The sequence below is a fragment of the Penicillium verhagenii genome (assembly GCF_028828195.1).
Source record: "Penicillium verhagenii strain IBT 33310 chromosome Unknown utg000006l_segment0_segment0, whole genome shotgun sequence".
Taxonomy (NCBI): Eukaryota; Fungi; Ascomycota; class Eurotiomycetes; order Eurotiales; family Aspergillaceae; genus Penicillium; species Penicillium verhagenii.
In genome coordinates, this window is record NW_026643170.1 from 1838386 (window position 1) to 1858642 (window position 20257).

The following is a 20257-nucleotide window of genomic DNA, read 5'->3' on the forward strand; positions in this document are numbered from 1 at the left end:
CAAAATATGAGGGATTTAGTCACTATGAGTTGATTCGATCATTGTTCTCAAAAGATCCCGAATGGTGACTAAATCTCCGGTGAGATTTTTGAATATTCCAACACTTCCCGAGGTCACAAACTTTGAAAGTCCGCCTTTATCCGTGATGAAGACGGAGTTTATGCTGGGCATATTTCTAATTGGCCAGAGTCATGGGCATGAGTGCCAAGGTGGGAGAGTCACATGGTCTTCACGCCACAATGAATATGTGCTGGCCACAACTTGAAATGCTTCAATTGTTGCATGTGTGGATATATCCTGGGCAGGGCTCTTGAGTCTTGATTCGATCGCATGCACGTGTATTCTTTCCGAAGTTCCGAAATTGAATTTCTTTCGACTCTTCCTCCTTGGTCTTTTCTCGGGCCCCAACCTTACTCATACTAATTCTTGCTCCGCGATATGGATCCTACCATCTTTTACATTGTATACCGAAATCGGATTGCCTGTCAAAGAATGTTCCAAATGTCCAATTAAGAGCTGTGGCCCTTTGGGAGTCCTTTTAGCATAACCAAATATACAAGAGTACTGCCTCTTTTCTCTATTCTTAGCTGTCAACCTTGGAAGTTCTTACCATACCCCGGGGCCCGCTCTTCCCCTTTTGGCAACGGCATTTTGAATATGGTCGCCCACATGCATGGCGGTGACAGCAGAGCAACTCATGCCTTAGCGCTTCACACAGTGATTTATTTTCGCGCTTTTGAATTGGACAAGGAACTGAGCAGTTCAAAGTTACTGAATGACCGAACCATGCCTTGGTTCACGCACAATCGACAGCCGAACAGAATGCCACACAGACCAGTAGCCCATAATCTGAAAAGATTACGCGGCGCATCTGGGTGGCGCACATGAGTTCTAGCTTAATACTCCTGCAACACAGCTTGTGTTTGCACGGCTATCTATGTGATGATTTAACGCCAAGGATCAAGAGTCCCAAGCATTCCAAGATTTTATGGAGTCCATACCCAAAATTGACCTCACTCGCAGAGAGAGAGCCATCGCTCAACTTCTGGATTAACAGACCTGTTTAGATCGTGCTCCGGGATTTTCAAACACTTTTTTACATCTCATTGATGACGCCTGAGCGGCGTGTATGCATGTAAGTAAGCCCTTACCCCTGCAGGACTGATAAGCTATCCATTGCAGGGTTTTTTTTGGGGATTTTGCGAAACTGTAATTGATTGTGACATGTATCTCTGGGTTCTGATCATACTCTAGGTGTAAAGAGTCTAGTGCATAGAAACAATATAATTGCTGGTTGTAATTGGTTTCTCAGTCGGCTCCCCGGTACCTGAAGACCGTTCACACATGTTTGAACTAGCCCAAGGGAGCCGGAAGTGCCTGGTTGTTCATTTTGGGTCGTTAATTTCAACAGCCCATGACCTGAAGAGTTGTTTATTCCGCTGTGAAGATTCAAGACTTCCGCCATCAGCCGTCAATTGAAGCTTGGCATTGTGTCGGATGCGGAGATTTGGCCATTTAGGTGTTGTGAAGCCGGATGCCAAGGCTCTAATATATTGGCGAAAATACCATCAGCACCACATAGAATCAACACGTGGAACCTCATTGGGACCTGCATAAACATTATGCCGCGCGGTCATAACATTGAAAGCTTTTCAAGAAATTCATCTCCTCATCTCACCTAGGCATTTCCCTGCAGAATCTCATATCGCTGAAGGCTAGCGTTCACAGTATCTCGCCAACCATGATGCGAGGAATCGCCCACGTTTTGCCTATGCTCATGCGCGGTGTAAGTAGTGCCCGATGGGCTGCAGGCTAGCTGTAACCGACATCTCGAAGCAACATCACGAAGGGATCTTCAAACGACCCGGAACAGCAGAAAGTTTGTACAGGACGATCGTTGGCCTATTTAAAGTCAACTGATTTCCCTCTCGTCGATCCGATAATCAAGAACACCAATCCGAATCAAAAGGAGACTAGGAATTAAAATGGCTAGAAACACCTTGATCGCCGGAGCTCTGCTCCTGGCTTCTGCCCATGCGACAACGACAAGCGGAAGTTTCACGGCGCTGAGCTTCAACGTCGCAGGTCTCGCATCCATCCTCAACTCAAACGATGTGAACGGAACGAAGACGGAAAATGCCGAGGAAATCGGCACTTACTTTGCAGAGTATGGCTATGATATCATCAACATGCAGGAGGTGGGTGAAAACGCGAGCTGAATTTCATAAACCGAGAGACCTAACCAAATTTAGGATTTCAACTACCACGCCTATATCTACGACACTGATAACCACACCTACCGAACATCAACTTCAGGTGGTGCGGGTATCGGAAGTGGCCTGAACACCGTTTCTAACTATGACTGGCTCGACTTCACGCGCACTAAGTGGGATACATGCTCTGACGCTTCAGAAGACGATTGCCTTACTCCCAAGGGATTTACTTTCATGCGCTGGAACCCATCCACTGGAGTCTTTATCGATGTGTACAATCTCCATGCCGATGCCGGGTACGTGGTCCCTTGCACAAGATTATCTGAACATATGCTAATATTTTCGAAAGCACCGAGGACGGTGATGAGACTGCGCGTAACGCCAACCTACAGCAGGTTGCTGACTACATCGATACCTGGTCTATCGGAAATGCCGTGCTCGTAATGGGCGATACCAACAGCCGTTACACCCGTTCTGCGGACACCGGCATCCGCGTCTTCAAGTCCCAAAACGACTTGACCGACGCCTGGGTCCAGCTGGAACAGGCCGGCGTCTACCCGACCGCGGGCGCAGATGCAGTCGTATGCGATAACCCATCGACGACCGAGACCTGTGAGACTGTCGACAAGGTCTTGTACCGTGGCTCCGACATTGTCACCTTGGATGCTACCAGCTTCAAGTACGATGGAAATGAGTTCCTCAACACTGACTCGGAATACTTGGGCGACGTTCTTTCTGACCACAACCCCGTCCTGATTGACTTCTCCTGGAAATTGTCTTCCTCTCTCCGACAGAGTGAATTCTCCGGTGGTCCCCATGGTGACTGGTTCAGCGATCTTACTAGCATCCCTTCCTCTCCTGCGGCTTCTGTCCTCACTTTTGCCGGTGGCAGCCGTTTGGACTCTGTTGCTGTCGAGCTCACGGACGGTACTACCTTCAGCCACGGTGGAACTGGTGGCACATCTGTTTCCCTTACCCTTGGAAGTGATGAATATTGGATTGAGACCGAGCTTTGCACTGGCAAGTACAATGACGAGACTCGCAACTTCTATATTAAGGCCACTACTAGCTCGGGCAACACGCTCGAGGCGGGAACTTCCACCGATGACTGCTCGACTTTCACTGCCGATGATGGCTTTGCCGTTGTGGGCTTCATGGGACAAGATGGAGATGAGGTGGACCAGTTGGCCTTGATCTATGCGCCATACTAGTTGGTCCAGTTCCATCTGGCAAGCTGACACTAGAATAAGGGGTTCAGAAATGGGTAGACTTCAAATTCTTCATGTAGTTATTGGCCATTAGCCTCGCCATTGATCTAGCTATATGTGCACCTTATACACACTCTCGCTAGTCCCAGGCTCCTTCTTCTTCACAATATTTCTTCATCTCAAGACCCCTCATCTTCGCCCCTGTCTTTCGGTAATATTCCCATATCCTTTCAGCCACAGAAGTATCAGTATCTGGAAGCTCGATTCCCTTCTCCCTAGCTTCCCTTTCCATCTCCTCTCGCGCTTCCTCATAGTCCTCTTCAGACGTGCAACTCATACCGCAAAAAGTAAAAAACACAATATCAAACTGTCCCATCATCTCTACCTGAGGCTCCTTCCAACGCCTAACATGCCTCAACGACTCCACAAACCCAGGAGGGAAAGTAGACGGGTAAAATATACTAAGCGTCTCAAAAACCCAGATATCCGGACTGCGATCGACAACATATTCAAACAGCGATGACATTCGCAATCCATCGTCTGAAAAATCTGCCATTGCTTGACTCCAGCCCCATAAGAACGGCGAAAAGCTGTATTCGTATCCACCAACTTTATAAATAGGCGGTTGATGAGTCAACATTCGGCGCCAGCTTGCTTCTGGGCGAAGGAATATTTCTCGGAAAGCCGAATTTTTCTCCCAAGGAAGGTCGATGAGCTTGATATTTTGTCCATTGCCATCCCCAAGTACATGTGTTGGGAAAAGCGATGGAAATGATTCTGCTAGTAGCGGGTTCTTGACCCGGGTATTGTCGTGGGCCTCATGGCGGATTGGTCGGAAAAACAAAGTCTCCTGCAGTGATTTCGAGTTGCAGATCAGATTTCTCCACACGCTGTTGATTCTCTGGGCGGCTAGCAGCGTGCGCATGTCCAGTTCGTGCAGGATTGAGGTTACGATCTCTGGAATCGCAAGGGCCCGTATTTGAGCATCGTTGGACATCTTTGAAGTTGGGATATTGGTTTTGATAAGTTGTAAAAATATGGGGCGTGCTTGTATTTAGGAGTTGAGTTGAATTTTGAGCCTCGTAGTTGGTTGGAAGAGGGGTTTGCTTTTGAGCTAAGGGTCTGAGTCTTGGCCAGGGTCCAGGGTGGCTCACATTGGCGGACGGCGGCCTTGGAAGTGGACCATGCTGTGAGACATGTTTACCTTGGCTGGAAATTTCTATCTTGTTATGGCCACCACCTCAAAATGCATAGTACATACCTTCAAGTTGCTCCTTTCAATCATTCACACGATGATACCTCACATATCTCTTTCGAACTAAATCAGGTTCAGATACACCAGCCCAGACATAGAAAAGTGCCGTGGAACTAGTAGCAACCACTCACAAGCCTTCGATATCTACTACTAGTAGGTATTTTGTATTATTTCCCCAATTCTAGAACAAATTTGTTATTCGGCTTGAAACCCGATATGAAGCCCCAAGTGAGAAGACTATCCCCAGGGCTGCAGGGCTTCATGGGTCCTACTAGTACTATGCCTGTCAGGATTACTACTACTTTCTGTTCTACTAGGAAAAGCCAAAAAGAAAAGAGAGAACGAGGATGCAATCAACTTGTGGGCGTAATTAAAGAATAAGTTATTCTTTCTACAAATTGGAATTTGCTCATGTAGGTACTAGTAGGTGAATCACAGCCTCACGTACCCACTACTAGTACTAGTGAAATATTTTAGTTTTAATCGGGTAACTACTATTTAGTATGCAGTAACTGTCAGGGAAAAGTTCTTCCGCTGTTTGGCGCCGCATAGGCGCGTCGGCGTTTGCAGGATCCGTTAGTACTAGTAGGAGATTCCCCGTTGCCCACCGTCTGCTCTATCTAGAGCTCCAGACTACCGCTTCTTCTTCTTTTTTCCAGAGGAGCCGAGCTCAATCCAGTAGCTTTCAAATTCGGCATCTATTCCAAGCTCACTGCTAGAAACCTATGCATAGAGCAGAAGAGAGAGCCAAGGGAAGATTCGATCGCCGATCTGATTGAGTTGAGTTTCTCTGGAGAGAAGAAGAAGAAGCGGCGGTCTGAAGCTAGCTTTATATAGAGCGGATGGTAGGCAACGGGCAAGTTCATATTGACGCTGACCCCGAAAAAAGCACTGTCTTACGCGGCAGAGCGCGTTCCTTTTCGTTGCCACTGACTTCCTCTCGTTCATCAGGTGAACACGACGCCATAGCAACCAGCACATACATAATCCGCTTCCAGGATTTGATTCTGATGGATTCGACTTCGAGGAAGCGCACAACAAGGCACTAAGGAAATGGGCTGCTGTCAATGCAACGACTCCCAAGTACGTGCTCGCAAAGCAAGCGACTGTCGAACATACGCTTCCTGAACCCAATACCTCTCAAGTCAGAAACCCAACATTTATGACATTTCCATCAGCAAACCATTACCGCGCCAAAAACGGGATATTTTATTGGTATGCCGTCGACTCACAGCCAACAATTGTCCAATAGCAACAATCCATCATCAACTCACAGTCATCAGCTGTCCCCGATCACATCACCTAGGAGATTGCCGTCCGGCATCTCGCCTACCACAAATATATGTCTCTGGACTTGAATAGAGCCCACATGCAGAAAGCAGCTGAAGAGCTCTTACAGAGTCTGTCAATAGTCGACTCTAATATTTTCTCTTTTCACACAAACGGCTTATCTGCACGGAACTCCAAAAAGCACAGTCACCACAAGTCTGTGGCTCGGAATGGAATGACCTTCTACACAAGATTTGGAAGAACAAGAAACAGGCAACATGCCAGCTTCTTATGGGGCCTGGAGGTGAAGCTTTTTGACTCAGTGCCAACATTGAAATGGACCACATATCATGAAGCATGGACATTACGAAGGTGAACCTTCCTATCAAGCTGCACATGTGCGCGTGGTGGTGAAGTTTTCCACGATTTGGTCATTACGATCGAACGATATTATCTATTTGCTCAATTCCCTACGCCCAAAAGATTCGCGCCAAATCTATCATGTGTTACACGAGGAAGCAAGATCAACATTCTACTCAGGGCCGAATCCATGCAGACGGTAGTTACCCAGGATTCTTTGCCTGCGTATCAAGGGGCCCGCATACACACAAACATGCTGACATATATATGCATATATCCCGGGATGGGTACATGTAGTCGAGCACTGGCCCATGAGCTTTTGATGGAATCTAACGAAGGAAGAGAGAGGAACAAGGAGTGTAATGAATATGGAATGTATTGTGTAGCGAAGAAGAAGAGGAAGAATGTGCGCTCGACGGCCTGCGGGGGCGCTTTGGAACCACATGATCATGATGTCAGTGCTTCCTTCTTGTTCTAGATAGTAGCAGGCTGCGTCTCTCTTCCTCCTTCCATGATCATGTGATTCCAAGACGCCCCCGCAGGCCGTTGAGCGCACATCCTTCCTCTTCTTCTTCGCTACACAATACATTCCATATCCATCACATTCTTTGTTCCTCTCTCTTCACTTGTTAGATTCCATCAGCTTTCCAAGGTTATGCAAACGACAGCCCTGGAGGCCGTGGGCTCTGTCGAATATGTACCTGGTTCTGAGAGCCTTGCTGGTTTATACTACCAACACTGGAACTACAATGGATCACTTGCTGCAGATAAAACATTCATGGACGCATTCAAATTGAGAACATCCTCTTTCCACCTGGGCACGGTACTTGGCTCGATTAGAAGGTAGGCGCGTCTTTCAGATAGTGCGCATTGTCTCAAACATTGAATTGAGGACCTCGACAAAAAACTATTGCGGAAATCAAAAAGCCATTGCGATGTTCTCTTCTAAAACATGGGAGTTCCACTACTTTAGGCTTCTGCCCGAGTCGATCTTGATCCACTCGACGCTATCGTATCTGTTTGCGCTGGGGAGGTGAAGCCTGGGATGGTTTGCGGAATTCTTGCGCAAGCAGTCTTCCAGGTCTTTTGCTATACATTTGAATTCCTCTGTCTTTTGACCATGGTAGCTATGATGAGATGTGTGATTATTTGGGAGTCGAAATGTATGGGGCTATAGGATATTAGCCTTTACGCGTCTGGACATCATATTTGAATGGGCGACAATCAAAGCCTTGGAGATAGTTGCCTGCAATAATGAACGCATCTCTGCGCACGTCAATGTTGGTCTTCGGTATGTAAGTACACTGGGTAGCTTAAGATCAATTGATGTGTCTAAGTCAAAAACCATGTACTGGAAATTACTTGTGGATCCGATACCCTCCAGGGCTGAGTGCTTGAACACGAGATGGCGGACGGTAAAACCTAAAGATGCGGAACATTGTCCCGTCTGACATTCCAAACATGTATGCTCAAGACGCCACTTTTCTAGTGAAAGGCTAGACCGATAAAATCAGGAAGGCGCTCAAAGACGCTCGAAGACGGCCCGATGAAAGATGCCGTTGCGAAGGCTGGTCATAAGCCAACTATTGCCTGATGGCGCCATACACCGGAGAGAGCTGAGAAAGAAACTCGTTTTGTTTTCCGGGTCTATCCGGCTTTGAATGAAGTACGGAGTAATATGCGTGAGACCTAAAGTATGCAGATGGCTCACATACAGACGGGAAACACCGAACTACAGCACTTGCGAGCCTTGGGAGTTCCATGCCGTATGATTTGAAAACGTGAAGATGACATGAGATGCCATGCATACTGTTTTTGATACCAAACGAAATTACCAGGCCTTAAATCGGACTTGTTATTTTCAGAAAGTAATTGCGAATCGGGTCCTCAGCCTAAACAAACGAGGCTCGGATGACTGCGCTAAGTAGTTTGCCAGCGCATGCATTTCCAAGCGCTTTTCATTGGTGATGTTTAACATCCGACTTCGTCTCTGTTCCTCTAGTATCCAATTGATCAGGTTCGTGATTCCAGGCACTGTTGTCTATAGGTCCGATTCTAATTAAAGAATTCAGGGTCCTGGTGTTTTCGGGGAGTACATGTATTATGGTTCCTGAGTCCCTGACAGGCTGACTCTCAGCTCGATTTTCCCCTGCAACGGGAAGGTCTGTTGTGCCGCCGGGCTGAGTTTAAACCGATACCAGTTCTTGTTCGTTCTTGTTGGGGGCGTCATGAACTATTTGTTAGTGGCTGCTTGGCGGCCCGGATTTGGAAAAGTTGGGTTACCTGGAGTCCTGGACAGGCTGTATCTCGGAGCCGGGATAGTTAGTTCTTCGCCACTTTCCCACCCTTTGCTATGGCTGTGAAAATGGAAAGAGTGACAATTCAGCCGACGAAGAGAACTAGTGACGTCTAGACTTTTGGGTGTTGGGGTTGTTGGATTGCGGCCTGAATTAGAAATAATGATGCCTGAGCCATGAGCTGACAGCGATGATCATTGTAGATCAGCGCTGGTTCCACCACCTTAATTCAGGAGATCACGATCCTTACTCTATTAACCTATTAATTTAACTCCTGAGATTCTTATCGCTTGAGTGCAGAAACTTCTTCATGACAATCTCTCTTTCCCCGCCAATGTGCGATAATGAAACCTTCATTTGACGCATCTTGGCAAGGATGTAGGCGACTAAATTCCATCTGCAGGTCTGTTCTTTTTTTAAATTTCAGTCATCCAATCAGATATCCCCCCTCCCCCCGCCTTTTTCTCTTGTCCATTCAAAATCGTTCATAGCAGATGACCATTTCTCCACATGACATTTCTCGGGGCCTTATGGCTCGCTGGAAACCGAAACTGTCCAATCCTGAAGCTGCGTCTCAGCCACAGCCCCAAATCCTTTCGTCTGGATACATCGTGCCTTGGACCCTGAATTTATCTTTGAGCTTAAAGATGTCTATTTCCTCTGGACTCTAATTATCAATCTCTGCGCGTTAATTGCTACACGACTGGGAGTGTTTCAACTCGCAGGCCCGTCAGCTGACATCAGCACTTTTTAAAGGGAAAGGGACAATTGTGACCTGAAGCGAAATGTCCGCGAAAGGAGGCTGGATGGCCTGGTCCGCCAAGAAGAAGGCTCTTATCTTTGGACTTGTCGGTCTTTTGATCATTGCCCTTGGTGTTGGGCTCGGCGTTGGGCTCGGGCTTGGACTGAAAAACAGTGGAGGGGGTGATGAAAGTGGAGGAAGTGGGAGTGGTGGAAACGGAAGTGGGAATGGAGGCGGAAGTGGCAGTGGCAACGGCAACAGCACGACCGGAGGAAACACAACATCAATATGGCAACCCAAAATAGGAGCCAAATGGCAAATCGAGCTACTCTACCCCCTCAACGACACATCAGTGGACGCAGACATCTACGACATCGACCTCTTCGATAGCCCAAACGCCACCATCACAAAGCTCCAAGGAATGGGGCGCAAGGTGATCTGCTATTTCTCAGCGGGCACCTATGAGAACTGGCGCAAGGACGCTGGTGAATTCAACTCCTCGGATCTGGGCGACAATCTCGACGACTGGCCGGGCGAGAAATGGCTCGACACGAACTCCCAAAATGTGCGCAGGATCATGCGACAGCGTCTTGACTTGGCGCAGGCGAAAGGCTGCGATGGCGTTGATCCGGACAATATCGATGGCTATGGTAACAAGAATGGACTTGGGTTGACACAGGAGGACGCTATCGCTTATGTGAAGTGGCTTGCATCGCAAGCACATGGTCGAAATATGTCGCTGGGGCTTAAGAATGGTGGGGATATTATTGGCTCGGTCTTTGATAAGATGCAATGGTCTGTTAATGAACAATGTGCTGTTTATGATGAATGCCATCTCTACTCAGCCTTTGTGAATGCCAGCAAACCTGTCTTTCATATTGAGTATCCGAAGGGCGATGATACTAACAATAACAATTCCGTGTCGACGAACCAGCGGAACTCGGCTTGTGAGGCGACTGGTGCTGGCAACTTTTCGACTGTCATCAAGAACATGGACCTGGACAACTGGGTCGAATATTGTTGATATGGAATCTGTATAAAAATTATGTACTATAATGCCATTGCTTCAGCTGCCAGGAAAACTTGCCTTTTCTTTCTCTTTTCGGAAATTTCAAGTAATAGAGATTAAGACGAGATATTCCTAAACAATGCTGAGACGGCCTGATTCAGCTTGTAACCCTTGGCTTTCTTGGCGAATTGAGGATGCCATACACTTGCCAGAGTACAATTGGTCATGTTTCGAGGGGTTTCCTTGACAGTATCCGGAGTATGCAGATTGTGAGAAATGGTGCATTAGTGTCCCTGCATCTGTATTGCCTCCACACATTTCCTCGCGCTAGTAATTTTCAAAACTTCCCTACATAATCATTACAGGTAACTTTCAGCCTCGAGCTTAGTAGGTCTTCATTCTTACTTTGATAAACATAGCTCTCACCGACCAATGGAATTCGACACGTCAAAAATCTAAACCAATTCTAAATCCAAACCCAACTTCTCGGAGTATTAACCATGATTACTCCGTATACCTCTGTACCTCGTACCCCTGCATCCCAAAACACTCGCCAAACCAAGGAAGCTAACTAAGAAACTAGTCTAGCTTCCAAGGTTGGGGGCGATCCTTTCACACGACCCTGAGAATTTTCCCCATCCAACCAAGGCAGGGAAAAAGAAATTTCACCCGAGAGACCCAGCCAGACCCCCTTATGAGCTCACCGGTTCTGGCTAGGTCTGGGTCTACTCCGTGTACTAAGTGAAAAAAAAAAAGACGCGAAAAAAGGCAAGGAAAAATGTGTTAGTTCGTGGAGAAGTCTTTTCCGTCTAACTAAAGTCGGAAGCGCCGGGATAGGTGGATCCCACGATGGATCACATCTCCAAGCGATTTGGATTTTGGACCGATGCCATTCGCGCGAGAACTATCTTTAGGCAATCCCTGCATTTTGCATATGGGTGTTGGAAGGAGGCACAGATGTAGTACTCCGGATTCAGGCAAAGAAAATTTTCCACAAAGCGCAATTACATAGAGAGATGAGCGGTGATACGCGAGAACGCTAAGATCGGGCGCGCGCGCGGATCTGCCCGGTTCCTGATTTTTGATTGCGAACCATGGGAGGTTTTTTCTTGGATTGGTCCAAGTCTGGAAGAGATGGGGTGCTTGAGATCAGGGTGGAATCGATAAGATGGGCTCCATTTCTTCGGGTTCGTTTGGCTGAGATGACGATTATTACCCAAACGGTCATGGATGGAACTCTTGACGATATCCACTAGCTACTCCGTACATATTGAAGGGCTGACAAGAGGGAAAGAAAGGCAAGAAAAAGAAAAAGAAAAAAAAGGCTTAAGCGAGGCTTGCGGCATAGACTCGGTATGTTTGTCTTTGCAACTCGCCACACCCCGGGTTCCGTCGCTTGCTCAAGACAACTTTGAACTGTGGCTTGTACTTATCTCACGCTTCTACTGGATCCATTGACTCACATGTCAACGATTTTTATCTTAAGGTTATAGGATGAGAATCTAAGATACGAACTCTTGATCACGCAAACACAGTGGCAGGAAATCCGTAATGGATTCACCAACGCGGGACACAAGCTAACGCCAATCTCAACTAGCGTGCCAGCGAATACGGAGTTTTCCTCTTTTCATCACCAAATGGAGACATGGAGTAGCACTAAAACAAACCGGTTCGCATTCACCCAAACCTCAGCCCCTCCTTTCAGCCTTCCAGCCTCTCTCGAACAGCCTAGAATAGACGACCACGGGCGCTAAATTGACTAGTTGGTATAGCGAGAGGGGAAAGTGTATTCGTAATCGCATCTAGGATCAGAACATGATTTTGACCCAATTACCCGCATTGGGCCACGAAACTGAAAGATGTGCAATACTCCTGCTCAATTCGATCATATTTTTTCATCTTATTCATCGCTTACAGCTCAGAGTAAAGTTTCGGCTCTCCCACAGATCGAAAACCGCATCGAAAATCCTCCTGAAATCGAATCGATAGGCAGGATTAAATTCCTTTCTGGGTTGACTGACAAGGTACGCAGTAGATTCCACGAGGCTGTGGCTTCCGCCACTTGTATTGGCGAATTAAACTGCGGCGATCACATTTACATCCCTCTCGTACCTGTCAATCAGCTTTGAACGGACTGTCGTGTAACCTGTAACCCGTAAACCATAAATGACGTGTGAAGAATGTTTTCTTTTTCCCAAAAAGTAAAAAATTCCGGTTGTATACTCCGGGATTTCTTTTTTTTTTTTTTTTTCCCAATTTTTAACCCGGCCGGCTCATCCATTGTTCGTTTGATATTGATTGTAGCGGGGGCTCTCTCGGTACATGGATCCTTCGCTGGTTTTGTCTACATGAAGGAAGCCGGCCCTAATTGACTAGTAACCACCCCACCGTTTCAGTCATGGTCGGTCGGGTTCAATGTTGGACTTTGCCTTGCGATCAGACCTCGATCATCCGGTTTTTGATGGCAGAGAGCATTGGGGTCCTGCATGTCTCACTGAGATAGATCTAGGCGTGGCAAGTTGATTGAATATCAACACGGGGTATGGGTCTAGTAGACGACGAGTTCCATGTTGATTGGGGGGAAGAATTCACATAGCGTTACAATTCTACTGCAGGTTATACATAGCACGGAGTGCATGATTGTTGTCTAATAGGGAATGTGGACTAGTTAACTAACTAGTTATTGTTATAGCATGTCTTTGTCAATAGAGTCAGCATATTACACCACCTGGGCATGTCGACAGCGACTATCGCCTCCCGGGGGTATTCGCTTCCAAGGTTCGGCCGGGGGCGCCTATGTACGTCTACATAGAGTTTCCAAGGCTTATCACGAAGATTGACGGCTAGAATGTCATCTTTAACAAGATAAACGGTTGGAATCTCCAGTGGTTCCCATTGTCTTGATTGTTCCGAGGTTAAAGATCGATCGCGTTCGCGGATATCAAATACGGTGACATAATGAAAATTACGACCGTACCGTTCCGGTCCAGTCTGCCTCTTTCGGACAAGTGGACCGGAAGTTCGTCTAAAAATGTTCTTTTTTTTTCTTTTTCTTGCCTTCATTATGGAGTCATCTCAACATGCAGCTAGTTTTTAGCTTTGCGGTAGGGAAAACAGGAGGGGGGGTGAGGAGACTCCACATTTGAAATTTTTTCTTCCAAGCCAGACATGGATACTCCGTACACATCCAACGATTGATCGCTCCAGAGCTCCGTACATTGCAAGGTTATCCATGCTTGGGAAACAAAAAGCAAAATCAATAGAAAAGTGTCCGAAACTCAAATACTTTTTCAAATAATCAATAGAAATAACTCCGGGGTGCATATACAATGTTTTTACTACAGGAAAAGAATGATCGCAGTATATGAATATTCACAACGGGGTATGGGTCTTATACATTCTCAGCCTAAATCAGATCGACAAACTCGGCCCACTTCGACCCAAAGCTAGCATAGTAATCGGTGCTAAGGTGGGTGATGAAAACCTCATCGGCTACCATGCGGACCGTCTTAACCAGATGGCGCAGTTCCGAACCCTCCACGCTATCCGGCACGGAGTGGATCAAGGCAGCGCGCTGAGAGCGATCTTTGTCCCCGAGTGGCATCAGCATATTAGCCCGATGCCGCTCCTGGAAGGTGCCATAAGTCTCCTCGAACACGACGGTCGAGTCTGCAGTAGCCAGATACCGGGAGTCCGGTACGGCCCCTGGGTTATGGACGACCTGATCAATGACACTTGCATTAGCTTTCTGCAGTTCTTGATACTATAGACTATAGATGAAAGATCTTCGCTTGAACATCCCGCATCGGGTAATTGATTTGCGCAATGGAGGCATCGTGAACTTGAATCACGGCCCAGAAAAAGCAAAAGCAATCCATGGGCTAGAATCTATACGATGTGCAGCTTGCAGCTGTTCCAATCCAACCAGCAGAGACAGCCACGCGGGAACAGGGGGATTTGTCGTCGGAGGAAAAGGACAGGGATGCAAGGGGGTAGGAACCAGGGAAGGGAAGGGAAGTGGATGAGCCTACATGACGAACGACAACGCAGAGGGTGGATGGAGCAGGATATGGAAAACATGGATTAGACTCACATATGGATTTGAGCCAAGGGCCTTTAGATCCTTGGTAAGTTGGGTCAGATTTTGCAAATAAGCCAAAGAGTGGACACTGTATTGCTGCGGTGTCTCATCGAAGAATATACCCCGAACGGCCAAATCGGGGTTCCCAGATTTGTTCGGCCATTCAGCATAGGTTTTGATATCCCGGTAGACTGCGGCTGCGTTACGGGTTGTATAAGAGGTGTGCACATATCCTAGAAGCCGTACATTGGCGTACGAAGCAAGTCTCGGGATTGCGCGAGTGTAATGGCTGTCGGGCAAATCGTCGGGTCCTGGGCCGTTACCAGGATTGATTACAATTGTAAAATTGAGATTTGGGTGGGTTGAAATCCTGAATCACAAGTTAAACAAGGTTTTTTTTTTCGATTTTTTGTTTCTCTTTTTGCGACCGGCAATTTTCAACACTTTTGTCATTGAAGCCCAAATTGTAGATTTTCCATGCCGTGTTGGTACCCCGTGGCGAGTTACATGCGGCTTGGGGTGCAGATTTCTTTTTTCATTCATTTTTTTTTTAGATTCAAGGAGGGGGAGGGGCCAAGGGTCATGGACCGAATAGGAAAGGGTCAAACATACACATCTTCTAACGGAGACCATGCCCCGGGGCTAGGGTATATGTACAGTGGCACAAAGACTTTGGCGAGGCCCATAACGATTTTGTAGCTTGAATGGCTGGATTGGCTGAGAGACTCAAAGATGACGATGTTCATAACGAAAAGAAAACTAGCGCCAAATGAAGATTACTGGGTTGGGACAATGTTGCTCACGTGCTTTTCAGGGTCTGTTACTACTAAATGGAGAAATAAAATACCAAAACACAGATAATTACATCATTGAAACGGATATAGATCAAAAATACCAAAATGATTTCAACTTAATACCTTGGCCATTATACCGTATACTGGAATGGGATTTTTTCAACTAAATTCGTGTCTATTAAAAACACCGAACTTTTGTTTTTCCCTCTAGCAACTTAGCGTCCTGCACTGGCTTTAGAACGAGTGTCTCGACCATGGTAAGGGAGGTGTAAAGGCCAATCTCAATTTCCAATGCGATCATTAGCCCCAATTGAAGTCCTCAATGTGCAGTACACACCTCACTTGCCAAGTGGAGGCACTTGGGATTTAGGGCAATCGGGCCGTGGAGACATGGTACCCATAGTAGCCAGGCCCCAGCCGTATACTTGGCCCACTGCACGGGGAGTCTTGTGTGCCTGCTATTTGGTCTAAGCTCTTTTCCCGTCCGCCCCCATTTATTTATTATTATTCCATTTACCCTGTCATTGCTCTGATTATCTCTTTGGCTACTTTTTTTTTTCTGTGGCTTATGCTCGGTGAATCTTCATCGCTCCATTTGTGCTGACGGGAACATCCTTTTGTCAAACCCAAGATAGCGCTAGATAGGATCTAGAGCAGTGGGGCGGTACAAGGGTTCTCTTCTCGCAGTGTATAAATCACTCGTGGTTGTCTCTTTGGCGCATTTCTATTATCTCAACCGCATAGAAAGTTTTTCTTTTCTTCATCTGGGTTAATCCTCTGCATTGACAAAAAGTTTTCCATTTGGACGAGTCTTGACTTCTTCATTGCCTGCCTCGATTTAATATATCAGTCCATTTTCATTTCGCCATGGACAGTCGACGTCGTTCAGACACGAGCACTCCCGTCGAGGGTGGCTCTCCAGACTTTGTGGACACTCCAGCAACACAGGCTTCGGACCTCTTCGAAAATTTCAATGAGTTGTTGCAAAGACTCCCCATCGAAAGCCCTTACATTCTGGTGACGGGCGGGTTGGGCTTCATTGGTAGCCATACGACATTGGAACTGCTCAAAGCCAGTTATAATGTCATTGTCATCGACAACCTAAGCAACGCGTTTGAGAATGTTCTTGACCGCATCGATCTCCTGGCCCGGAAGTTCCATGAAGAGAATGGAACCGAAATGCCCAAATTGCGATTGCATGCTCATGATTACCGAGACACATCCGCTCTGCAGTCTCTTTTAGAAGAGTACCAAGTCCCTTCAAGATGGGGAGAAGCAAAGTCTAAGATTGCAGGTGTCATTCACTTTGCCGCATACAAGGCAGTGGAAGAGAGCATCCGGAATCCATTGAAGTATTATGCCAACAATGTGAGCGGGTTGATTGATTTTGCATCAATTCTTGGAGATTTCGGGATCAAGACATTCGTCTTCTCGTCTTCTGCCACTGTTTACGGCACTCTGGCCACTTCCGGTCTGCCACTTAAAGAAGAGCTTTGTGTTCACAAGAAGCAAGTATACACCGACAAAAAAGGATCCACTCAAACTCTTCAGCCTGGTTGTACTGGTATCACCAACCCTTACGGACGCACCAAGTGGATCGGCGAAGCCATCCTTGCCGATATTGCTGCTGCTGATTCAGAATGGACCATTGTGGCTCTTCGATACTTCAACCCCGTCGGATGTGACCCGTCCGGTCTATTGGGCGAGGACCCACGGCAAATTCCAACAAACCTTCTTCCAGTGGTCGTCAAGGTCATGACTGGCCAGTATGAGGAGTTGTCCATGTTTGGAACTGACTGGGATACCGAGGATGGCACGGCTGTCCGGGATTTCATCCACGTCACTGATTTGGCCCAGGGTCACATTGCAGCCCTCAAATCTGCCAACGATGGTCAGCTAAATGAAAATTTCCGCACCTTCAATCTGGGTACCGGTTCAGGGCACTCTGTACTAGAGGTGGCCAACACCATGGAGGCTGTCACCTCAAAGCCTATTCCCAGGAAAGCTGCACCTCGCCGTGCTGGTGATGTGGGGTCTTGCGTTGCTGTTGTTGACCGATCTCAAGAAGAGCTTCAGTGGAAGACAGACAAGTCTTTGAAGGATGCTTGTGAAGATATTTACAATTTCTTGAACGTCAGTGGCCTGTCTTCATAGGCTTCGATGATGGGTTTCGGATCTTCCACTTCATTGCCATCACTTACCTGGAATTCTCCGGTTTTTAATTATTATGACTCGAAATGTTGTACTCTTTCAGTTTTGATGCTTGTGCTTGTTTAATTTTTCTACGGGAGATGCTTCCGTCCGTCCTGTGTCATGCCTTTTCTTTCCTGTGATTTTCTCATTGATACCATTGCGTTATTTATACGTACGTTTCGGAGTTTGTTTTGATATTTTCAAATTACACATGCTGTTCAATGTTCCCTTTCCAATGTCATCATCTCCAAAGTCTTAGAAAGACCCGCTGTAATTAAATGTTCAGCTTTGTAGATTTCAAATTTCAAATTTCTTCTGCTTTTTCAAGGTCCTTCCCAGGTGACGAAGCTTCCCATTCCTTGCCAATCGCCCCGACCTTTCGTCTTCTTCCAGTCTATGTACATATCCATTTCATTTTGTACAAGTCCTTCCTTCGAGAGATTCTTGCATACCTTTGCTAGAAGAACGAGCCATCAATCAATAACACACATATATATGTCAGGGTGTATGTGAAGAAAATGAAGATTCAAATATTCACCTTAGTGACATGGAACACCCAGCTCCTCCACGGGGGTGTGGTGGAGAGTTCCAAGTATTCAAGGCATTGTGAAGTTGCTTGATCAAAAAGAGCTTGTTCCCAAAGGGGAAAGACCTGACATTATTTTCACGTGACCTCTCCGGCTTGGCATGGGATCCGCGCCGCAAGTTTTCTGATTGAGCCTCCGCAGCAGCAACATTGCGATTATTCCTCATATTAATCCCGGTACACACATATATTACCGTGGTTACTTTCAATTGCCGCGAAGATGATCTGCAGAACCTGTCGGAGCAGCATGCTGTCTCGGCTACCACAGCAACAAGCCCTGACATGGACATCATCACCCGCACGCCAGCTACCTATTATTCGCAGTCAATTCAACCGATTCTACAGTGACAAAGGCACCAACCCGTCTGTCGCTCCCTCATCTCCTCCTAGCCCCCGTCAACCTACAATTGGCGATGTCACCACCCCGTCCGCCATTTCCTCCGCAACCCCCGGTATCTCTCAGCCTTTGAGCACCCCCGATGCTGTCCACATTGATGGTACTGCCACCAAGCCCGTTGTCGAGCGCCCACCAAGCAGCTGTCCTGCCGGCACTAAGATGAACGGCCTGAATTACTTCAAGAATAAGCCCGAGATCCTTGCGAAGGAGGACTCGGAGTACCCCGACTGGCTGTGGGATCTTTTGGGTGATTCAAGCAAATCGAAGGCCAAGGAGGGCGGAATTGACCCCAGCAGTATGTTTAAACCACCTACCATGAACTTTATGCTTTTCTAATCCTCATTTTTCTTCCCAGCCTTGAACAAGAAGCAACGAAAGCGTTACGAGAAGAAGCTCGCCGCCCGCGTTGGCGTTCTCCCTCCCAAGATTCCTGCCCATCACCACGCCCACGACATCACACCAGCCCAATACAACCGCGATGGCCCCTCCGAAGGTATCACCGACGCCACCGAGAGTGCGGAACAGCGTATCGAAGTGACCAAGAGTGCTCGTCAAGCCCGTCGCAAGACCATCAAGGAATCCAACTTCCTGCGTGGCCTGTAAACACCCGATTGAGTGTATTTGTTTCAACTACAGGCGTCGACCATTGGTCTTTGAAGAAGCGGGCTCATCATTTTGGAAGCGGTGTTTTGACTGGAATGGTTCACCTCTATTTCCATTGCCGCGGTGGACAAATAGAACAGGTCCTTCCGGTCCCCGGCATGTATTATTACGTCGATTTGATTTCTCCATTGTGCTATATATTCAATGATACTTGATCTACCATATCAATCTAGCTTACTACCATTCCATATTAACATACTGACTCCAGCCTCAAGCACTCGGAATCGGCCACTCCTTTTCCTCACCCTGTCCCTCCAGCCAGGGCAAGCAAGCATCCCACAATGCGCGCAACTCGCCATCGCCCTGTCCCATAGCCTTCTCCCAAAGTTCACGATCGAACCGATGCAGAAACGCGAAAATGCTCACCACAAACAGATCTACATACCCAGCCGTCTCGCCTTCAAAGAAAGGTCCCTTTTTCCCCTCTCGCCCCTTCAACGCCCGAATTAGCGGCGGAAAGCCCTTCTCCATCGTCTCCCAAATCTTCGCAATCTCTTCCTCCTCCTTAGGCCGCACCTCCGCCAACGGCATCCCGAAGCTCTCGGTCCTTGTTCGCACAAAGTACTCCTGTCCTCGTGGATCAAGATGATCCGGCACCCGTGGAATGATCAGGGTCCGGATCCCCGGTCCTATGGCCCCAATGACGAGGTGACTGACGGCCAGATAAAGCGCATAGCTGGCGTCACCGGAGGGGAACAATGGGCGATCGGGAAACACGCGGTCCAGATGCTCGGCAATGGGGAGCGAGTCCATCATTGCGCCTTGAGGCGAGGGGACGGAACTGTGCACGATTGCAGGGAGGGTGTATGCAAATCCGGTCTCGTAGGCTTCGAGACCGAATCCTTTCATCAAGGGTGCGATGTCTGGGTAAGAAATCCAGCTTTGGGTATACGGGATTTGCTTGAAGTTAAGCACCGTCCGGACTTTTAAAGTGTTGGGAGACCATGATTTCAATGGACCTGGTGATTTTTGTTAGCGGTTGCTCCTGTCAAGCTCCTTCGCGCAACCCTTATCTTTGCTTTGCGGGCTGCGTACCTGGCAGGGTGGAGATGATGTCGAAAAAGTGGACAGGCTCTGTGTTCGCCATGGTTGTCTAAAGATGAAATTCAGTGACCAATGCTCTAAGCAGTTGTATTTAAGTGAACAATAGTTGCCTGGAGAAGTGGTACGTGGGGTTGGATTTTGATTTC

General features: G+C 47.4%; 7 protein-coding genes across 7 annotated transcripts; 4 read left to right on the forward strand and 3 right to left on the reverse strand.

Moving 5' to 3' along the window:
- Window positions 1–1985: 1985 nt before the first annotated feature.
- On the forward strand, window positions 1986–3424 carry N7466_006095 (endonuclease/exonuclease/phosphatase family protein; the record flags this gene model as incomplete). Its single annotated transcript, XM_057165492.1, has 3 exons — window positions 1986–2198; window positions 2253–2509; window positions 2563–3424. 3 exons carry the CDS (start codon window positions 1986–1988, stop codon window positions 3422–3424), a joined length of 1332 nt encoding a protein of 443 aa, XP_057021091.1.
- Window positions 3425–3560: 136 nt separating this feature from the next.
- Window positions 3561–4418, reverse strand: N7466_006096 (uncharacterized protein; the record flags this gene model as incomplete). Its single annotated transcript, XM_057165493.1, has 1 exon — window positions 3561–4418. One exon carries the CDS (start codon window positions 4416–4418, stop codon window positions 3561–3563), a length of 858 nt encoding a protein of 285 aa, XP_057021092.1.
- Window positions 4419–9387: 4969 nt separating this feature from the next.
- Window positions 9388–10368, forward strand: N7466_006097 (endo alpha-1,4 polygalactosaminidase; the record flags this gene model as incomplete). The annotated part of the gene is made up of 1 exon (XM_057165494.1): window positions 9388–10368. The coding sequence occupies one exon, from the start codon at window positions 9388–9390 to the stop codon at window positions 10366–10368; it is 981 nt and encodes a 326-aa protein (XP_057021093.1).
- A 3391-nt stretch (window positions 10369–13759) lies between these two features.
- On the reverse strand, window positions 13760–15120 carry N7466_006098 (spherulation-specific family 4 protein; the record flags this gene model as incomplete). Its single annotated transcript, XM_057165495.1, has 3 exons — window positions 13760–14116; window positions 14447–14804; window positions 15047–15120. The coding sequence occupies 3 exons, from the start codon at window positions 15118–15120 to the stop codon at window positions 13760–13762; spliced, it is 789 nt and encodes a 262-aa protein (XP_057021094.1).
- Window positions 15121–16095: 975 nt separating this feature from the next.
- On the forward strand, window positions 16096–17382 carry N7466_006099 (NAD-dependent epimerase/dehydratase family protein; the record flags this gene model as incomplete). The annotated part of the gene is made up of 1 exon (XM_057165496.1): window positions 16096–17382. One exon carries the CDS (start codon window positions 16096–16098, stop codon window positions 17380–17382), a length of 1287 nt encoding a protein of 428 aa, XP_057021095.1.
- Window positions 17383–18254: 872 nt separating this feature from the next.
- N7466_006100 (mitochondrial 54S ribosomal protein mL54) lies at window positions 18255–19007 on the forward strand (the record flags this gene model as incomplete). Its single annotated transcript, XM_057165497.1, has 2 exons — window positions 18255–18699; window positions 18760–19007. 2 exons carry the CDS (start codon window positions 18255–18257, stop codon window positions 19005–19007), a joined length of 693 nt encoding a protein of 230 aa, XP_057021096.1.
- A 270-nt stretch (window positions 19008–19277) lies between these two features.
- On the reverse strand, window positions 19278–20154 carry N7466_006101 (glutathione S-transferase family protein; the record flags this gene model as incomplete). The annotated part of the gene is made up of 2 exons (XM_057165498.1): window positions 19278–20026; window positions 20103–20154. The coding sequence occupies 2 exons, from the start codon at window positions 20152–20154 to the stop codon at window positions 19278–19280; spliced, it is 801 nt and encodes a 266-aa protein (XP_057021097.1).
- Between the last annotated feature and the right edge of the window lie 103 nt (window positions 20155–20257).